Below are 21,758 nucleotides of genomic sequence, written 5' to 3'. Positions count from 1 at the left end.
CATTTTGCACTTAATCTTTTTGTTTGTTTGTTACAGAAACACCTTGGTATATTTTTGTGTGCTAAAAGCTAGAAATAAATAAGTGTTTATCTCAATAATCGCAGTCTAGAAACCTTGCATAGATGGCTGGCTTGAGGTTTGTACTGTTTTCTGATTGGTGCTTGCACATTCTGGTCTCCAGGAGATGCACATTTGCGAGATAAGTCTTCTGTGTATCTGCTTCCTGTAAGTCATTTGCCGGTTTCTTTCTCTCAGGGGAATTTTTTGCGGTCGGTGAAGATTGGCTACACCATCGGCCACAGTGTCTCTCTGATCTCCCTGACTGCAGCCATCATTATTCTGTGTATTTTTAGGTAAGTCTCACTTTACCTAGTACTGAAGCAACCAGTGAACAGGTGATACAGTATGCTTCAAAACCTTCTGGTGTACAGATGACATATGCAAGGCACCAACCAGATCGTCAGGAGCATTTAAGGGTTAGGTGTCTTGCTCAGGGATTCCCTCCGACTGCTGGACCCCTGCTCTTACCGCCTGAGCCAATGTTGCCCCCACCATATGCTTCAAAACATTCAGGTGTACAGGTGACATATGCTTCAAAACATTCAGGTGTACAGGTGACATATGCTTCAAAACATTCAGGTGTACAGGTGACATATGCTTCAAAATATTCAGGTATATAGGTAACATATGCTTCCAAAAATTCCGGCGTACAGGGGACATATGCTTCAAAACATTTGTGTGAACAGATGAGCGATGTACTACCCTTGTCATGTTCACCTGACTAAAATGATATCCATGTTTCGTCTCCACTTCAATAATAATGTAAATAATATTACTATTGATCAAAGCAGTTGCTTCCTTTTCATATATATATATATATATATATATATATATATATATATATATATATATATATACACATATATATTGTTTATATTGTTTATTATCGTTATTCTTGTAAGTTATTATTTTTCTGGTGTTCTGTTTATATTCATTAGTCTTTGCACTCGTCTTCCCCTGTGATGTCTGAGTCTGAATGTTTATGAGCCCAGTCACTCCCCTATCTGCGTACCCCACTATTTGGGTGTTTACGGTAGTTCCGGGGTTCAACCTTCCTTCCAATCTTGCATTTCCTTCTTTCTCTTCATTTCATGTTTGTACATAGCACTAATATACTAATCCCAACTAACATAGAATTTGTACAGTACTGATTATACTAACACACTAATATGTTTGTCAAACTAACAAACTAACATTCACTAGTTTTGGGTATTTGTAATTTAAATCACTTAACTAACTTACTAACGCATCTCCAGTTTCAATTCTGTTCTGTAACTCCGCCTCCCTATTCTATCACTGATTACTTGCTTAGTTTCAGCGAAGTATTCGCACCTGTCTCTCCGTATCTCTGCATCTCCTGATTCTCTGCAATTGTCTACTCTCTAGTCCGGAGCCGTTTGTATTACATGTGTGTCTTTGTGAATCCAGTCCGCGTTTTCGTTTCCCCCTCCTTATTGTGCTATTACCCTTTCATGTGTCTCACCTGATGTTCAGTTGTTAGACCGCCCTCACTCCCATGCCCCGCCTAGTTTGTCTCATTCCCCTGTGTATTTATACCTGTCCTTTTCAGTTGCACCTGGCTAGTTCGTCTTGTCCTGTTTTTGAGTCCCGAGCCTTGTTTCCCGAGCCTTGTTCGTTTGCCCTTCACCTGCTAGGAAACCTGCCATTTTCCACACCCCTGTGTCTGCTTCTGGTTCCTCTGTCCTCCCCGCCGTAACACACACACACACACACATATATATATAAATATATATATATATATATATATATATATATATTTTATTATTTTTATTTTATTTATTTTTTTTTGGGGTGGGGTGGTTAGAGAATCAAGCTTAAGTTGAATTTGTTTGGTGCACATTTCACAAGGTATATAGATTAAATGTTAGGGGTGCATTCTCATGCAAAATGCAGTTAGAATTAAAAGGGGGTGGAAACTGGCATCTTCATCTTAGAGCTGAACATCAAAACACGGCTGTTGACGAATGGAGTCTAAATAAGCTGTTTCATTTCAGAAGGTCTCATCTAAATATTAGGCTCTGGCTTTGCATCCTGGCCAGAAAGCTCTCCCAAACCACCTCATATTGAAAGTAACGGAGCAGAAATCATAGAGTACTGTCGAGAGCTCGGGTGTGAGTCATGACCTGTGTTGGCAACATTCAAACAGGAAGGCATGCTTCCTGTTTGAATGCTTCTACTTGATATATAACCTGATACGGGGTGAGTTGACTGAGCATGGGTGCTCTTTTGCAGCAATGCCCTGTTAAAGCCCCCAATTAATATGACGTAAAAGCTCCCAGCTTACTGTTAAGCTGCAAAAATAAATGGACTCAGCTATGTGGACAAGCGAATCAAAGACAACACAGCAGTATAGTCTAAGTCCTGTACACAATTCCATTTAAGCACGTGTATGAAAATATTTAAAAAATAATAATAATAATGAATGTGAGGCATTACATCCGCTTATAGCTTTTCCCAAGTTATTATCCTCTGTTTTGACCCCTCGCTTCATCCGAGATGAGCAAGAATATTATCCTTCAAATATCAGACCAGTTCAACTGTGGAAATGGACTGTCAGGAAGATGCTCTTTTTGAATGACTACTTTTTAATGCTCCACTTTTGCACCTTCCCCAGAATAAGCTGACATACATTTATTAAGTAGTTATTTTTTATGTTTCTGTTATTCAACAATATGAACTCCTCCAGCCACTAGTTCAGTATCTCATCTGAAGAACCGCATTCTACTGGTTGAATCCAGTCTCCTAACCACAGAGCAATTGTGCCACCCACAATGTATTGTGTATTCTTTGTGCTATAACACAAAAGGTAAAAAACTTTAAAAACATTCAAATCAAATTTTTACCGTTCAATGTGTGTCACAACTGAGCTGCTCTGTGAGCAGGATGTGTCTTAGCCACACTTGAGGAGAAGAGTGGCCCTAAACAGCTCTTATCACTCAAAAACACTTTTTAAAAATGTTGCTCACATGCAAGTTTTTAAAAATTTTATCTTTGTTATAATCTATGATCTTTAAACCGTCAGCTCTTAAAAAAAAAGAAAAAAAGAAAAAAGAAAAGCCTCCACTCTCACGATCATTATCATTTTTGTTCTCAACTTTTATTATACATGCGCCTTTTTTGGAGAGGGCTAGCTGTACCTGTTCAGCACCGTGCTGACGCACATCGACGCGTGGAGCCGGCAGAGTGTGTGCTTTGCTGGTGGGCCTAAATCGAGCGAGCGATATAGAGAGTCGGCTGATGCTCTGAGATAATGCTCTGTGGAATAAACATGCTGCTCGCTCCGCTCCTGTTGCTCCAGACTGGAAAAGCAGGGTGGCGTTCCAGGACAACATGACAGCCCCTGGACATCATAACTAGTCTGGCCACTCGAGCAGATAGAGATGAGATATTGGAAGCATGTTCTGCCTCAATGATTTTTGACACTGGGACAGCTGGTTCGCTCAGAATTGCACAGTAACATGTCCATTACATAAGTGCCCCGGCAATTTTAGCCTCGCTCTACTGTATGGCACATTGGGGAACTCTGAAAATGGGAACAGCTGGTCACAACGACTGGGGACTTTAACCAGTAACTCTCAAGAGTTCTCCCAAACATAATGCTGGTGTTTAAAAAATGCCTAAATGTAGCACATAGTCATCTGTTTAAACTGATGCCAAGTATTATTGCATTGCTTCCAAGGGAGCTGTGTACATGTCTTTTTAAATGCCAGAACATCTTAATGAATAAACAATATTTAAATTTATTTTTACACTTGGAATTTTCTCATGATTCATTCCACGAATAAAATGCAAAAGCAAAATTGTTCATTTTGAAACTGTGTAACTGTATAAACACTGTGGCCTGGACTCGGGAAACATTTATACTTGACTTTGACTTACAAATAAATATTAGTGCAGTTAGCATTTTTCTCTTTTGTTGATTGCGAGCCGAAATGAATGTTTAATTGAACTCGGGTATGTGTTGAACCATTATCAGGTTTTGTTTGCATTGCAGCAAGCTTACAGCCCTTTCACATGTTGGCTATGCAGTTGGTGCTCCCGGCTGTCAGATGTGACTGCAAACATCCCGATTTTCACCCACAGGAAGCTGCACTGCACGAGGAACTACATCCACATGCACCTTTTTGTGTCCTTCATCCTGAAAGCCGTCACCGTCTTCATCAAAGATGTCGTGCTGTACGATGTCGAGGAGGCCGACGACTGCTTTACGGAATTGGTAAGCTGATGCTCTTTGCTCTGCAGTGCAGGGTAGTATAGCAGCCTATAAGCATTAATAACCCATTAATAAAGCAGTAATAGTGCTGGATCCTTCTGCTTCTCAAACACCCTTCTTTTGATGAGCATCATTCTGTTACATTATACAGGGACACAGAAACAGGTTGATTCAATTAAACTACATTTATTTTGTATCACGCGTTTCACAGAAGACGTTTTACAGAGTAACAGAAGGGAAGAAAAAAAAAGGGGAAATACCAGCCCTAATCCCCTAGATAGCACACAGACTGGGGAGAAAAACTCTTAAATGGTGGCGAGAAAAAACTCTCTGATGAGAAGACATCTCGGGAGGAACCCAGCTATGGGGGATTCCCATCCTCCACTGGGCTATAAGTTGAGTTGTTGGCAGTTGAGGTTTTAAACTAGCTGGTAAAATAGAAAGTCCACTTTAAGGGATGTAAAATATGTAGTTCAGAAGGGCGGGGGGATGCATCTGTAGCTCCAGGATGCGGAAATAATCTGCATCAATACATGGCCCATTCATTTTGACCTAGAGAGGTACAGCACTCCCATCCACTGGACTTAGAAGCCTTGCAAGCATAGGTAATCTGTTCCATGAAGCATTGTTGGCTTTTGTCAGTTAGTTTTCAGGTTTACTTTTTCCCCTGATAAATGTTCAAGTGTTCTTTTTATGCAAAGTCATTAAAGGGTGTAGCTTTATTTGCCGACTTCTTAAGCTCAAATGGGCTGATGCTAATTAATTTATACAGCTGGACACTAAAGGAGTACTTGTTTGCCAAACATTCCCACTGCCTGGTAGAGAGGTATGCTTAGTAGTCACAGAAGAGGTAGATCACTTTTATGTCTCAATTTATTTTTCTCTGACAAATGACTGCAAGTTTACCTTGCTGTATGTCTTGAATGTACAGTCAGGTTGACATTGAACAAACAGCGTGAGGATAATTGTCTTACCAGTTGGAGGCATCCAAACGTTTTCGCTTAGGTTTATTCTCTCCTAGATCTGTCCTTGGAGCACTGCTCATGCTTATCGAGGCATTTTGAAGGCCCAAATCCCACATCAACTAAAGCAGTGCCATATACAGATTTTATAGATGGAATGGATTTATGGATTTTTCATATTTTTTTGTTCTGGCAGCATTACTTTCTGCTCTTTGAGGCCTGCTTTTCTTGGCAGTGGAAATATTAAGCGCTGTACAACTTTTACAGATTCTACTCATGATAAAAGAACTGTTACAGTATATGATTAAAGACAGTCTGATCCCACTAGATTTTATGACTAGAAACAGATGTCTGCCCAGTTCAGGCCTGTTGTCTCCCCGCTGTTGCTCCGCGCCCTTGTGCTATCGGCTGGACCCCGAAGCCCTCTGTGTGCTGGCCTCCCAGGCTGGACCGTCAGCCTGGCTGTGGTCTGATTCACAACACAGCTGCTTGGCTAAAGTTTGGCTTCCCCCGAGTTTCTGTGTCTGTCGCCAGCGTGACTTTGTGCTGCTGACGGACTTCAGCTTGTGTGAAATTCCAAGGCCCTCCACTCTTTTGAGGACATACAGTAGCTCTTGCTCATCATTCATCATCAAAACCAATGCACCTGCGCTAGCCCTGCACTAGGCCATCTTACCCAGGTTCATCCTGTCCTGAACGCCTTGCGTTTCTCATCCTGTCCTGAACGCCTTGTGTTTCTCATCCTGTCCTGAACGCCTTGTGATTCTCATCCTGTCCTGAACGCCTTGTGATTCTCATCCTGTCCTGAACGCCTTGTGATTCTCATCCTGTCCTGAACGCCTTGTGATTCTCATCCTGTCCTGAACGCCTTGTGATTCTCATCCTGTCCTGAACGCCTTGTGATTCTCATCCTGTCCTGAACGCCTTGTGATTCTCATCCTGTCCTGAACACCTTGCGTTTCTCATCCTGTCCTGAACGCCTTGCGTTTCTCATCCTGTCCTGAACACCTTGCGTTTCTCATCCTGTCCTGAACACCTTGCGTTTCTCATCCTGTCCTGAACGCCTTGTGATTCTCATCCTGTCCTGAACACCTTGCATTTCTCATCCTGTCCTGAACGTCTTGCATTGCTCATTGGCCTGCTGAATTAGCGGTGGAGTTGGATGTCTGCCTCCATCAGAATCACAGAATTGGCTGTCATCTTCTGATGCCCGCTCAGGTGGCATCAGGATTCCTTGATTCCTTGAACACAGGCTACTTCACTCCTAGAGCCTCACATGCCGATCCAAAGACACAGCCAGTGTTGTATGTGCTGGTTAGCCAGTGTACGTGTGTGGTTTGTTGGACAAAAACTCCTTTTGCAAAAATTTTATTTTTTGGTTCTTCATTTGGAAAGAAAGAGAAAAGTAAGAAAGAGCGATGACTAATCATGCAACCATCATGTTGGGACACATGCTGTACAGCGTCAAAATGTGGACCCTTCTCACATTTTTGTAACATGAAATCAAAAAATATATTTGATATGTTGGCATGAAGTCAGTATTTAAATTATTTCCTCCTGTTAGGCCATTTTAAAAAGTTGACAAGAATATGAGTCTGTCTCTTATAAATGAAAATTCCTCCTTTGGCTGTTAGATTGTGGAATCAGACAATGCCAGGAAGATTGCGCCATTTTTGCAGGACACGCTGGAATCCCTGAATGCATGCAATGAGTCTCTAAATGCACTTCTTACTTCACTTTATCAAAATTACTGATTATCATTTCGATGAATTCTGTAAAACTTAACAATTAATCAAAATAAATGCAACAGTTGTTTAATTCTCTGTTTACCGTAATGACCGTAACTACAACACGAAAACATTGTGCAATGCTTACGCTTGGAGTACGGCCTGAGTATGTGCGCTCTGGCGTGGTTCTCAGCGGACTGTAAACACGGTAAGCTCGTGGAAGTCTCCGGACGGTACATCTAGCACGGCCGCCATTGGCAGATGGGGAGTCTTAGACAGCGTGTTTACGCCCGGGGAGAGTGCAGAGGCCCGGCAGGCCAGCACTGGACTGCAAGCCCTGCCAGAGGCGTCCCTGGGACTGCAAGCCCTGCCCGAGGCGTGCCTGGGACTGCAAGCCCTGCCCGAGGCGTGCCTGGGACCGCAAGCCCTGCCAGAGGGCTAGCAGCTGCAGTCCAGACCATCATCAAAGTGCAAATGTCACAAACCCGCAGACTGTTTGTCCATTTGCCACTTAAACATCCACCGCACTCCCCCCCCCCCCCAAAGTCAAAACCCCAAAACCGGCGAAAAATGTCTGTAATAGATTCAGATTGCACAAAACATGCATGATCTCGAGTGCTGCACGCTTTTTTTTTGTTGGAGGGTTCAACAACCATAGTAAAAGCACTAAAAATAGCTCAAATTCTGCATGAATTGTGCAACAAAGCATTTAAGTTATACTGCAAATGTGGCAAAATCATGGTTGGATGATATATGTATAAATGCAATGCATTACTGGCACAATCACAATCTCCCAACCAAACACCAACCCTACTGTCGAGCATGTATAATGTAATGGGGATGTTCCTCCTTTGGGGAAATTCCCAGAACATGGGGAGGTAATGAATGGACGGAATGGTAAAGGAAAACTTGCTTCGATCAGCTAAAAATCTGTTGGGTAGAAAGTGAAACTCCTTGAGTTGTCTAGGCAATGTCCTCTTGCTTTTGCTTTTGAAAATCTGCAACAAGATGTCTGTGATCGTGTAACCAACTTGACAGAGCTTGAGAAAAATTTCAGAGGAGAAAGTTGTGCCTTTTCGGTGTATAAAGTTAGTAGACTAATTAGAACACTCATATCTTTTTTTGTGCTGACATTCATTTTTTATGCATCAAAGGTTTTAGGATTTTACATCAAGTTGAAAATAAGATTATGTATATGTCTTCAAAATTCAGCAAAATAAGTCTGGTGGAAGAGGGGCGGAAGAAGCTTGGTTGAAATTTAACAGCTTACACTTTAATTAGGTACAAATCAATTTTCTTAAAGTCCAAATTCAATTGGAAGCAAATATTAAATATAATTGTGATTTGGCCTTTGTCACATTTATAATATGTTATAACTAGTACGATCCCTTTTTTGTTCATTCTAAGGCCCTCAACAGAATTTAATTATGAATGTACCGCATTATCAAACCCAATTAAAAAAAAAGATTGACAAAGTTTTAATCACATGTATGAAATATTTATTGTATAATAATATGCTGTTTAAAATAGAGCAGTGGGCTTCAGTGAGGGTTCCAGTGGAACTCCAGTTTCGATACCCTGACTACACTTCCAGTATTCAGGGTGAGAGGAACAAGAGCTCCTCAGGGTACATGCCTCACCTAACATATCCCCCGCAAACAATGCAGTACATTAGCCACCGCAGTGATAGATTATTACGTATGGGATGTAAAATGAAGTACCAGGGAGTGCTTTACTTGTTCGCCTGATGGGGATGTTGTATCAGCGTGGCCTGCCCTCCAGACTAGTCTCTCACCCTGAGAGGTTTTTATCAGCCTCGCACAACACGCTTTGCTGACAGGGATAGGAGGTTTTTGTTTTTCCTTTTTTCCTGGAGGCTTTCAGGGCAGAGCGGACCGATTCTCTCACATTAAGCTCTGCGGATAACACCATTCCGGCAATTTCCGCTTGATTTGTTCCCCTCACGGGGAACAGAGGCGAATCCATTCCCGTAATGCACCCGCACAAATGATCTAAAATGCATGATTTCATTACATCTGTTTTACTGCGCGTGCGGAGTGTTTGGATTCAAAATTCATTATACAGTTGAGTAGGTGAGGCGGCTATGCTGCTGTTTCTGACATTTTGTGGTTTTTAATGTGAACAGATGCCATGTTATCATCCATACATAATACAGCGGCATTGTGGTGGACGGTAAGATAAGATAAGATAAGATAGAAAGTGGTTAAAGTTTAAATTTGATGACTTAACACATCAAATGTGGAGAAGAAAGAAGAATAGCCAGTAGCAAATGCCTTTGTAATCCTTCAATTCATAGCCTACAGTATTTTATTTGTAGATGTTTTTTCATATTTTTATAAGCATAGTTGGCATTAACATATTGTCCATCACAACCTGAAAGTTGTGCAGAAACACTAGTTTCAAAAGGGTTTCTGGAACAGTCCATTGAGGTTAAAATCTTAAAAGCATGTTTGCCATTCTTCTTGTTGAAGGCAGACCTTTAAAAGCCATGGTTTAATGGCATGGGCAAAGCAGGGGCCGGGTTTAAATCACAGAAATCGGACAGGCACCCACTTAGTGGGTCTGCAACCCTCTGGCAGGAGTAAGCCCTGAGTGGGATGTTTACAGTGTTTTACTCAATTTCACATATCAACTCTACCTTATTTATTTATTAATGTTATTTTATTTAGTTATCTATTTATTTTTGTCAGTGTCAGAGCCCAAAACTTCTAACATCCTTAGTTCACTTAATTAATTTGAGAAACAGACAACGCGCAGTGAGGGTTGCCTTGGGGGCGCCATTTTGGCTCCTTCATCTCTCCGGGCCACCATGTCCTCGGTTTTGATTGTGTTTCAGAAAGCGTGTTTCCGCATTTGCTCTCCCGCTGTCTTCGCTCTGGAGTTCCGTCAGCGGGCGATTTGGCTCCTCTGTCATAGAGTGCTGTCGTGCCATTCGAGTGGAACAGCCGGTGGCACTTACAGTAGTCTCATTACCATGTGGTTTGCCTTTAGTTCTCTTCAACAGAGAATTGAAAATGGGGGGGGGGGGGGGGGGGGCGGGCGGCAGTGATCTCTATGCCTCTGCAATGGCCTTCGCGCACTCTTGCAATAACGTAACCTTAACCATCTCAATAGACCGGAATTGAAAACAAACTTTTTATAAAATCCTTCACGCAGTATCAATTGAGAAGTGAACCGTGATCAGAATGAGGGCTTCATCAGAGAAGCCTTGTGTCAAACACTGAGCAGCTTTGGAAGGAATGCAGAATGAACATGTCATTCTCGACAATCAGCCTCAAGGTGAGAGTCAAACCTCATCTGCCAAGGCTTTGTTTGTGCATGAATACACTCCGGAGGAAAATTAATGAAATCTGCCTCCGAGTATGGGTTCACGCATCAGAAAAATAATGATATTTCACTCTAGACAGGCTCTAATTTAATGTTATTAACCAAATGGCTTGTCCCTCTACGGAAATATAGATATACTGTATGTAGTTTTATAGAATAATAAAATATTTGTTATTTTCCATGAGTTATCAAATGAATATCATATTTGTGTGGATAGTAGATAAAATAGCTAAATCTATAATTCTATAAACTGCATATCTTGTATCCATCAATTCCCTTATAGCACAGAACAGTTCTGGTGCAGTAAGTTGAGTTATTCCTGTCCTGTTCATCCAAAAAGGAATAAATCAATGAGGCTGTTGTTGTTAATGTAAACTAGTCATTGATATGATGAAGATATCAATCCATATAAATGTGCTGATGTGGAAAATGGATACATGTATCTTCATCATTCTGTTTTTTTTCCTCCTAAGAACCAATGTTTATATTTTTATTATCATTTTGGCTATTTGTGTTTTATTCAGCCTGTGATTTGTAAATGTAAGTTTTGAAGGATTCATAATACATTGTCATAAACACTGTTGCTGTGCATTTATTGACTTGCTTATCAGAGCTCTTCCACTGAGATGAATTGCAAGAGGTCTGTCAGGACCTCTATTTTCAAAGCATCTCCTATTTGGAGTGCTGAATCAGGTTTCCCTGGTCCATATCCTGACCTATCCAAAATGCATTCTCAGCTGATTCTACATCTGAGATGCTGAGACAAAGACAGTCCCTGGAAGGTTTATTTTAAATAGTGAAACACTAAAACACAAACAATCTGATTGAAAATAACTACTTGTAATAATAGATTTTAAAAAATTTTAACGACACTTGTTCATAGAGTATAATAAACATTTTAAATCTTTTTAGGTTGGTACAAATTAGTTTGTCGAAAAGTATGTATTTTTACCATGGCATTGACTTTGCTGGGAAGGTTTAGATTCACCATGTGTGTATGTGTATTATCCATGAAAAACTATGCAGGTGTGTCTGTCAATATATTATACAATCAAAACGTTTCACTCCACCTTCATCTTATATACCGTGCATGGCACTGCCAGTACATTCTCTTGGGAATTAAACTGCATGCTTATTCCCTGATGGTTGTGCCATATTTTAATCCTGTCGCAACAAAAAGCATGGTAATTGAATTTCATGGCAACATCATGCAGGATTATATTTCATTTTAATGAATTGTTTCAGTTAAGATGACTGAAAAATGATTATTCGGATCCCATGTCAAGATATTTCAAAGGCGGCAATTTGGGCAACACATGGATTGGTCAGGAATATGACCTGTACCATACAGGCTCTGTTTTGCATACTGAAATATATCACTGCTGCTGCTCTTCTGGTGTCTAATTGCAGCCCATACACATGATTGGTGAAATAAATGTATTGTGGATAACAAAATTAATTACAAAATACTTTTGCCTGAGGATCTGGATGGAATCAAGCATCACCAGTTTTCCACAAGGGAAATGTTAGAACCGGCTCTGGCTCGTTTTTGCCTGGAATGTTCTGGTTTTACATATTGGGTCAGCCCATATTATCAGCAGACACTCACACTGTTTTGTGTGTTTTCCATCTCTCTTTTAGGTTGGGTGTAAAGTTGTGGTGGTGTTCTTTCAATATGGCGTCATGGCTAGTTACTTCTGGCTCTTAGTGGAGGGCTTGTATCTCCATGCCCTATTGGCTGTTTCCTTCTTCTCCGAGAGGAAATATTTCTGGTGTTACATTCTGATTGGCTGGGGTGAGTATCTGTAAGTTTCTGCTTTCTTTTGAAACTGTGCTTTATGTAAATGATTTTTGTCATTGGGGCACATCATTGTTGAGCATGCACTGATAGGTAATTGTTGGATGTCCCCTGGCAGTTGAGATTGATTTTTAAATAGTGTCTTGTTGTCTGTTGTGCTGACAGGAGGCCCAGCGGTTTTTATCACAGCCTGGAGCATCACAAAGGCCTACTTCAATGATGTTGCGTAAGTTATTGAGCAGTGGTCACCAACCCTATTCCTGGAGATATTCCGTCCTATCCTACTAATCAGTAGCTCAACAGGTTATCTAGCTGTTGAATGAAGTGTGCTTTGTTAGGGTTGGAGTGAAAACTTACAGGATAGTAAGTGGAGTAAACTGGCGTTTTATTGCACTGAATTGCAAATAAGAGGCTGCTAAGCATCTAAACTGCTCTTTTCTTTTTAACAATCTGGCATTGCTGTTTTGCTGTTTTATTACAGTTTGTATGATATAAAAATGAATGCAACAATAATTTGAGACGTCGATGACTCAACCACAAGGGGGCAGAGTGAGTTTGTTTTTGTTTAATGACACCAAAGATTCTTGGAAATTTTTTAAATGGCACTCCTGGCTCACTATGCATTAAAACCACACTATAGGGATACAATCTTTAAAATACGATTTTATTCATTTTGTTTATTTGGACCATTAGCATGATTCAAAAGCATGTATCCATTATACTATGGTTGGCGGCACGGATGGTGCAGTGGGTAGCACTGCTGCCTCACAGCAAGGAGGTCCTGGGTTTGAATCCCCGTCGGCCGGGGCCTCTCTGTGCGGAGCTTGCATGTTCTCCCCGTGTCTGCGTGGGTTTCCTCCGGGTACTCCGGTTTCCTCCCAGAGTCCAAAGACATGCAGGTCAGGCTGATTGAAGAGTCTAAATTGCCCATAAGTATGAATGTGTGAGTGTGTGAGTGAATGGTGTGTGTGCCCTGCGATGGACTGGCGACCTGTCCAGGGTATATTCCTGCCTTTCGCCCAATGTATGCTGGGATAGGCTCCAGCCCCCCTGCAACCCAGAGCTGGATGGACAACCACCATCTAAAGCTCAACCCAGGCAAGACTGAAATGATGTTCATCCCTGCTAATACATCTCCCCATCTGGATCTCTCCATTTCCCTCGGGGATACCACACTTACGCCATCACCCAGTGCAAGGAACCTCGGTGTGGTGATGGACAGCAGACTGTCCCTCTCCGAGAACATTGCGGCGGTGACCCGGTCATGCAGGTTCTTCCTATACAACATACGGAGAATCCGCCCCTTTCTCACCCCCTACTCAACCCAGCTCCTGGTCCAAGCGATGGTTCTGTCCCACCTGGACTACTCAATTCCCTCTTGGCTGGCCTCCCAGCGTCCGCCATCAGACCCCTCCAACTTATCCAGAATGCAGCAGCTCGTCTGGTCTTCAACCTTCCCAAATACTCACACGTCACTCACACGCCCCTGCTTACTTCCCTCCACTGGCTGTCTGTCATGGCTCGCATCAAATTCAAAGCATTGGTGCTAGCCTTCCGAGCAGTTAAGGGGTCTTCCCCAGCTTACCTACAAAAAATCATCAGACCCTACACCCCTGCCAGACCACTTTGTTCAGCCTCCACAGGCTGCTTGGCACCTCCCCCTCTCTGAACTTCCACCTCACTCTCACGACTACTGTCTGTGCTGGCTCCACGGTGGTGGAATGGACTCCCCGTTGAGGTTAGAACTGTAGAATCTCTTCCCACCTTCAAGCGCACACTGAAGACACACCTCTTCAAGCAGCACCTCTCCCCGTCCCTCCCTACCTCCCTGTGAACCTTAATTGTTGTCTTTCTGTGATTTACTTTTTTGTGTATCAGTATTTTTAGTTTGGCTAGGTAAGCAGTGTTTGGCTAGTTAAGTTTGGTCACTTTTGCTTTGTTGTTTGTTTGTTTATTTGTTTGTAAAAAAAAAAGAAAAGAATTCAAATAGCCCCTGGTCCTTACCGTTGTTGTACAGGTAGCAGTTGAAATTGTACTTCCCTCTAGGGTCTTTCAGCGCACTTATCCCTGGTTATGGGTATGCACTTTGTTGTACGTCGCTCTGGATAAGAGGGTCTGCCAAATGCCATTAATGTAATGTAACCCTGTTCAGGATAAGCGGGTTAGGAAAATGAATGAATGAATGAATGAATGAATAAATTATACTATGGTAATTTTTATAGTAAGAATGAATATTATATGAAATAGATGTGAAGAATATGATGTGAAATGTTATGTGTTCTACTATAGATGCTGGGATATCATTGAAAGTTCTGATCACTTTTGGTGGATCATCAAGACCCCAGTTCTAGCCTCCATACTGGTAAGTTCATATGCCGCTAATGGCGAGGGCACAATCATTTGCCTTCGGAATACTTTAGGGATTAATCAAGGTTTGAAAATCTAATTCAGTATGTGTAGAATCGGCAGCACTACTTTTCAATCGTAAGTCATGTGACAGAATATTCATTGTTAAGTAAATTGTGGTTATAATGATACTGTCATGGTTAGTGGCTGTCTCTATTTGTTTCTACGATTGTTTTCCATTTGGCGTCGCCTGAAGCTCTACGCATTTTTTCTTCCTCCGTCCCGGTGTTTGGATCTCTCCAGGTCATTATCTCTGACACCTGTGTTCAGTTTCCGTCAGCTATAATTAGAGCATACTTCCGCTTTCCGGCGCTTCTAGATTGTTGTTGCTTTATGATTAGGAAGCCGGTATAAGTAGAGGTATAAGAAGTTAGCTACTGCATCTCTGTTTGGTTTTATACAGTTTTCTATTAATTTCTATTAGTGATAGGATTAGATTTTCTGGTTTTCTGTCCTATCGTCCTCTATTCCTTTCTTTTTGCCTGCAGCCTATTTATCCTCTGTTCAGCTCCTTAGCCTACTGAGCTGTAGTTACAGGCTTGCTATTTTGTTTGTTTCTCGCTGTTTTAGCGATATTCGCCTCCGTTCGAGGTTTTTTTGTGTTAGCCTTGTGCCAGGGAAGTTTTGCTCCCGTTTCCTTTTGTTTTTGTTTTTCTCCTGGTGTGGTTTAATTCTGCTTCTGTGCCGTGTCTATTTTTAGATATGCTTTCTGAATCCTAATCTGTCGCGTTTGGTTCTCTATTTTCTAACCCAAACCTGACAGGGCACCTACTGTTCATTAATTGTTCTTTTTTTTTGTTCCACTACGTGTCGGGCCGAACAACACCCCTTAGCTGTGATAAGATTTCTATATACCTGCCTTGTTGTGAATTATTCCTTACATATAAAAGACACTGTGGAGGTGATGCCTTTCAGCAAGGTACTGTACATTTACTGACCTTGCCCCATTTAGCACAACTCCACCAGAATGACAAGCAGTGGAAAAACCTCAGCCACTTTACTGCCAGGTTTTAAGCCTTTCCTTGCAATAAATAGGAATATGTGTGCCAAAAACCCCATTCAGTGCAGATTCTGTTTCCCACAAACAGCATGCACATCAATGTAGAAAGTGACTGAATCAACAAGAGTGTGAACTAGAGTCAATGTTAATTAAACCACTGTTAATGCAACCACTGAATGGACAAGCATAACGCCTGTGCAGTTAGACTTCTGAGCAGAGAGGCTCCTATTAAATTTCAGTTTGTCAATTATACATGTTGAGTAATAAATCTTAATAAAAAATACTTTTCACATTCATTGTTTACAATCCATGTGTACAGTCAAATATGTTTCCTGAAGCAGTTAAGGTTAAGTACCATGCTCAAGGGTACACCTATGAATCAGCCCTACTTGGTAGGTTTCGTGTTTTTCATGTTCTGTATTCTGCCTATGTTGTTAGCATTGTCATGTTTTTGTTACCTCCGTGCACACCGTAGTCTCTCTGTCACTTCATTCAATATTTTCACCTGTTTCACTTCCTGATTCCCATTCCCTCTCGCTACCTGTGTATAAAAATCCCTCTGTTTGTGCAGTTAGTTGCCAGATTGTTATGTGCTTATTCCACACTCTCCAGCGTTTTCGTATTGATACCTGTTTTGATCTGTTTCGTCCCCGACCATTGAGTTTAGCTTATTCCTTCTGTCTTGTTCTGACCCGTAGTTTTTTGACCCATTTCTGTTTATCGACTTTCTTTCCGGATTGTGTTTCTGTTTGATTAGCCTGTTTTTTTTCGACCCATTGCCTGTGACCGCGACTATTCTTAGGATTATCCACAATACATCTGTTTGCTGGAGATCTGACCCTTTGCCTGGACTATCGCTTACGAACTGCCTTATCCCTGCTATAACTGTTTGCTGGCTATTGACCCTCAGTGTACCAACCTACCCTGAGAAAGACCTTATTTTCTAAAGAACTTTCGTTGTGGTCTCGCTATTGGTTCTGAGTGCCTGATACTACTGCCCCGTTCTGAGTGCCTGAGCCAGACAGAAGGGGTCCTCCATAATGTTCTATTTATTCCGCTTCCTATAACTCGTGATGGAGTGCATGCCTATGAATCCCAACTAACCCACTAACCCAGCCCCCCCTCCTGACACACAGGGATAAATCAATACCGTGCAGTTCCCCTCTTTTCCTGTGATCCAGTGGGACTGCGCCCATGGAGTCCATCCCTGTCCTCATTAGATACAGGTCGCTCTATCAGGGCTTGATCTTCTCTCTGTGGGGCAGAGGTCTCACGCTGTGCAGGGTGAGGGCACACATTTCCGCTCTGTGATGTGCAGTGTGTTCTGCCACCGAGTTTACATAGTCTGTAGTTTCCTAATGGGCACTTCCCACACTTCTGTTGAATGTGGTGCTGCTTGGCTTGATCTAGATCAGATCTGGACCATACGGTGATAGTTGTAGCCAAAAGGGGGTTAGGGTGGTAACGCATTCCTGGCCACATATGCTTGTGCTTCTGACAGAATATGAGAAAAGATGTAAATACAGGGAAACATTGATCCCTGTATCCCTGATCCCCGAGCTTTTTTAACCAATAAAGAGGAAAATTAGCTGAAAGAAGTGACGAGCACCTCCACTAACGTGTCTCGGTGTTCTCTTTTGTCAGATGAACTTCATCCTCTTCATCTGCATCATCCGAATACTTCGCCAGAAGATAAACTGTCCAGACATAGGACGGAATGAATCCAACCAGTATTCGTGAGTGTGCAATTTGTATGCATTTATATTTGTAATATCAAATATGTTCTAGGTATCAGTTATTACAGGACAGTGTATTGCGTTTATCTATTTTTTTTTACATATTTTCTTATTTTCAGGAGGCTGGCAAAATCCACCCTATTACTAATTCCGCTCTTTGGAATCAACTACATCATATTTGCCTTCATCCCTGATCACATGAATAGTGAGATGCGGCTGGTGTTTGACCTCATTCTCGGCTCGTTTCAGGTGTGTATCTTCATCTGTGTGGCTTCATATGCATTCACATGCAGATAAGCTCTTGCATTCCCAAACATCATGCTTCTGTGAGAATTACCAGCGATCATCTGTTTAATATTCTACAAATGTCAACAGGGTACTTGATCTGGTGGCAGCAACACCAGTATGATATTAGGACTGACATTTCCCAGTGACACATGAATTTTTTTTTTCCACATTTGCAGTCATCAGTGAGTAGCTTCCTATCCATTTACAATTACAATGATGGATTGCGGAAGCAAGTGTTAAGACGGCATGATCTGTGTGTGTGTTTGTGTGTTTTGTTTGCTAGCTAGTCTCATGGGAATTCGTACCTCTGAGCAGAACCACGATTACGTTCTCACAGGTACACTTTGCTAGAGTTTTGAAATCAAATGTCCACTGGCTGTGCTAAAGGGAAGCTTAGCCTTACATTTACTGTTAAGGCTTCTTAGCTCATTGCTATCACGGCACATCTGCAACTGAGAACTCACACACCTGCATCTGCAACTGAGAGGCAGGGTTGAGAATGGGGCATATATGTTTTTTGTATGTAAACACAAGAGCGTGCACATTTTAAAACTGTAGGAAAGTGTATCTTTGAGAACGTAATTGTGCTTCTGCAAAAAAAAGTTCCCTGAGGTAGACCTTAGGCTACCTGGCTGACCTGTTCAGAAATTGGACAGTGACTGCCAAATAGATGAAGCAAGAATGGGATCAACTGGCGAACTGTCAGTGGATTCTATGCAACATTTCATTTCATCCAGCTATATCAGCTGTGCTCTCAGAGTTCCAGAATTTAATCAGTGCTATTCTGGATTAGTAATCTTGTGAAGCTCTTCCTATTCTTATTTTACTCTCAATCTTAGCTTTATTTGCATAAAATGTTACATTTGAAATTAAATTTTGAAATCCAGCACTTCCAAAATATCAACTGGGTACTAAAGAATATTGTGGATGTTCTTATTTCACATGCCTTGGCTATTTACCAGATGCAGTTTTTGTGGTTATTAATCACCCCTCTGATGTTTAAATGCTAATGCTATTTCAGTACACCATGTTGTTTGGGAAACAGCAGTAAAAAGCATCCAGTCAGCTTGACACTGACCTAGATAGATAGATTTTGGCTTAAAATCTGGGAATTCAAGCCCTTTCCCTTGAGAAAAATTCCCCCCAGCAGATTGTTAAAAAAATGATGTGAGAACATTATAATCCTACCTTGCTTTACCAGTGTATTTGAACATAACTTTATAAGTCAATGGTATTTGTGGTTGGTTTCTTAAATGTTTGACCGCTTACAGTGCATGAATGAAGTTAGCTCTTACATGGGACTGATGTTGAGCCAATGCAGGTTTAACACTGAATCATTGAATGTCTGCAGTAAAGATTATAGTGCTGGTACTAGCTTGCTTTGTAGAGTGTTGCAGACTTAAGTCACCAGAATCATATAAATCCCAACATTTTCCCAAGTTAAACATTTATAATGGATTCAGTTGAAATTTCAATATTTAGTGACAACTTTGAGGAGGACAAATATGTGCTGATGCACTGTAAACATATGCGGGTGTATGTAAATCTTGCCTGTTTGAAGATGATATGGGCATTATATTAGGACACACCCACAGGATATGTCACTTTCTTCAAACCCTAAATAAATATGTGCTCACTATACCAGTTCTGGGCTGAAATGGTCATACGTCATGGTTAAGTACTCTAGGGCACATTCAGAAGAAGGCTCTCACAAATCTCAAAAGGAGATGATAAAACACAGATATTATATACTAACCAAGTGTGTAGCTCATGACTTCAAGGAGTTTCTGATGGGATGGGAGTTTGAGATCGGGTTCCATCTCTTTCCTCATGATAGATCAGACAACAAATCAGAATAATCAAAAGGATTAATGGCAGATTATCTGTTCACTCCACTACAGCACATCTCTAAAGAAATGTGATGTCTACACATGCATAGATGTCACAGCTAAGACTTTGACAGCTAAGACTGGAATAAGCAAAATGCCTCTTCTATTCTACCCCAATTATTATCATCAATGAAATTAAGCTCACTGACAGAAACAACAAATTTATTGTTGAGAAATTTGATTAATATTTATCAAATTCATTATCTTGCCATTTATAGCTTTGATTTGGCCTCTGCACTCTTAGTAGTTGTGTAGAGAACACATGCTAGTAGAAGCGCTATCTTTGGCATTTGTCCCTCATTGTCATGTTTCTTTGCTGTCCTTCAGGGTTTTGGAGTTGCAGTCCTGTACTGTTTTCTAAATGGAGAGGTATTGTACAACATGTGTTTTAGCAGGAATGTTTATTTTACATATTTTACAGAATGGGCACTGTGATTTCTACAGATATATGATAATTACATAAGGAAACGCAATGCTAACATATTACCTAATCGAATGTAACCATGTCTGATAGCACTTTTTTTACATTTTACATTTTAGTCGCTTTTAATCCAAATTTAAGTGAGAAAAATAATCTATTACTGATACACACACACAAACACACACATACTATAGTTAATAGCCTTCATAGTGTTAATTTAATTATTACCTGCTGCTTCCTGTCATTTGAGCCAGTCGTACAGTAGCTGTAATTTTATAAATTGCACTTTTGTGTAACACTTAGATGCCCCACAACCCTATTTTATATTGTTTGATGGCATTTATGACAGTTTTTCTGAAATTAATATGCCCTGTTAATACCTGCTTTCTTTAACAGTTTTCTTGAATGCTGTCAAATCCTTTGAAATAATGGGAAGGCAATGTGTGTGTCCAAAATCACATGTACTGTAATATACATAATTATCTCGATTCACTAATAATGTGACAATCACGGCAGAAATGAATGACACTTTCTTCTTAACTACATGACATAAAGTGAAAATCTTCACTGAAAACATGGTAGACTCATTATGGGTTTTTTTTCCTACAGATACTGAGAAAGATAATAGGGTGCCTTATTCCAGTTTGTCAGTGGCAAACATTAATATAGGCCTCTAATATCATTGAGTATTCGAATAATTACATAAGCTAAATGAAAAGGGCCTATTTATTTAGCCTGAATGACATACCCATACTGCTCTCTCTCTCTCTCTCTCTCTCTCTCTCTCTCTCTCTCTCTCCCTTTCTGCTGTTGCAGGTGCAGGCAGAGATTAAGAGGAAGTGGAGGAGGTGGCATCTGGAGAGGTTCCTGGGGACCGATATGAAGTACCAGCAGCCCTCACTTGGCAGCAACTGCAACAACTTCAGCACCCAGATCACCGTTCTGACCAAAAGCAGTCCCACCACACGCCGGCCGTCCACCTGCCAGGACGACCTGTCCACACTCTGACACTCCCTCTGTTCCTTCCGCAGGGTCTGCAGAGTGGATGGAAAGTTCTGGGAAGTGATAGCATTAGCATTTTAAGAGGGATGAGTGATGCTACTTGGTTGTATTTTCTTTTGAAGCTCGACCGTGCTTCATTACATTGTTTCATTGCGTAGCAGGTGTCCTTATCACCCGTCTACCTTGCTTCTTGTAACCCATTTTCAGGGCTGGACATTTCCTGAGGCGATTCAGCTTGAGTGTCTTGTTCAGTGATGCAACTTCTGTGCCCCATGTGGGATTTGAACCTGCAACCTACTGGTTCCGAGATTTCTTCACGACGGTTTCACCCCAAGACATATGAATGTTTCACCTCATTGCTGGACTGTGATACATCTGGAGTACATTGGCAACGTGCCAACATGGATGTGGATCCGTCATATTCTGTCAATAACCGATTTGCATCAGTCTTAATTTTTTGTTTTGTGATGGAGTGCCATGTGAGTGGTTTATATTGATAAACATGTGGCAGTTCAACATATGATGTTCGCTTTACTTTCCCATAATGACCATTAGACCACCAACGTTTAATGCATGAACAATTTCTGTACTAACTACAATTGGAAGGAGGAAAAATAGCAATTGAGATATTGGCTAAATACTCTTTTTACTTTATGTCATCCAGCTACTGTTGTGCATTTCACCTACATTTCTGTTTGATTCTGGTCATATTATATCATTTGCAACATACACAATAAATTACCTGCAACACCAATACAGCAATGATAATCGTCAAGAGTCAAGACTGAAAATGGAATTCACAAAGTGAATTGCTTTATAATCACATCATTGTGTGTCAGAACAGTCTCTGCATAGGTGTGGGGGGTAAAATGGTATTGAGCATTCTA

At 41.1% G+C, this 21,758-nt stretch overlaps 1 protein-coding gene across 1 annotated transcript in view; it reads left to right on the top strand.

Annotated features, from left to right (window-relative positions):
- LOC133136941 (vasoactive intestinal polypeptide receptor-like) overlaps positions 1-21,438 on the top strand; it is a 50,744-nt gene extending 29,306 nt beyond the window's left edge. Inside the window, exons 5-13 of the mRNA XM_061254830.1 lie at positions 256-353; positions 4,165-4,297; positions 11,973-12,126; positions 12,295-12,355; positions 14,419-14,491; positions 17,180-17,271; positions 17,391-17,520; positions 19,776-19,817; positions 20,686-21,438. Of these exons, the coding sequence (XP_061110814.1) occupies positions 256-353; positions 4,165-4,297; positions 11,973-12,126; positions 12,295-12,355; positions 14,419-14,491; positions 17,180-17,271; positions 17,391-17,520; positions 19,776-19,817; positions 20,686-20,877 (975 nt within the window). The 3' untranslated portion in view covers positions 20,878-21,438. The remainder of the gene's footprint in view (positions 1-255; positions 354-4,164; positions 4,298-11,972; positions 12,127-12,294; positions 12,356-14,418; positions 14,492-17,179; positions 17,272-17,390; positions 17,521-19,775; positions 19,818-20,685) is intronic.
- Positions 21,439-21,758: the final 320 nt, after the last annotated feature.

This window comes from Conger conger, chromosome 9 (genome assembly GCF_963514075.1).
Source record: "Conger conger chromosome 9, fConCon1.1, whole genome shotgun sequence".
NCBI lineage: Eukaryota > Metazoa > Chordata > Actinopteri > Anguilliformes > Congridae > Conger > Conger conger.
Note: the sequence above shows the minus strand (reverse complement) of the source record. Positions and strands in the feature narration are given on the sequence as shown.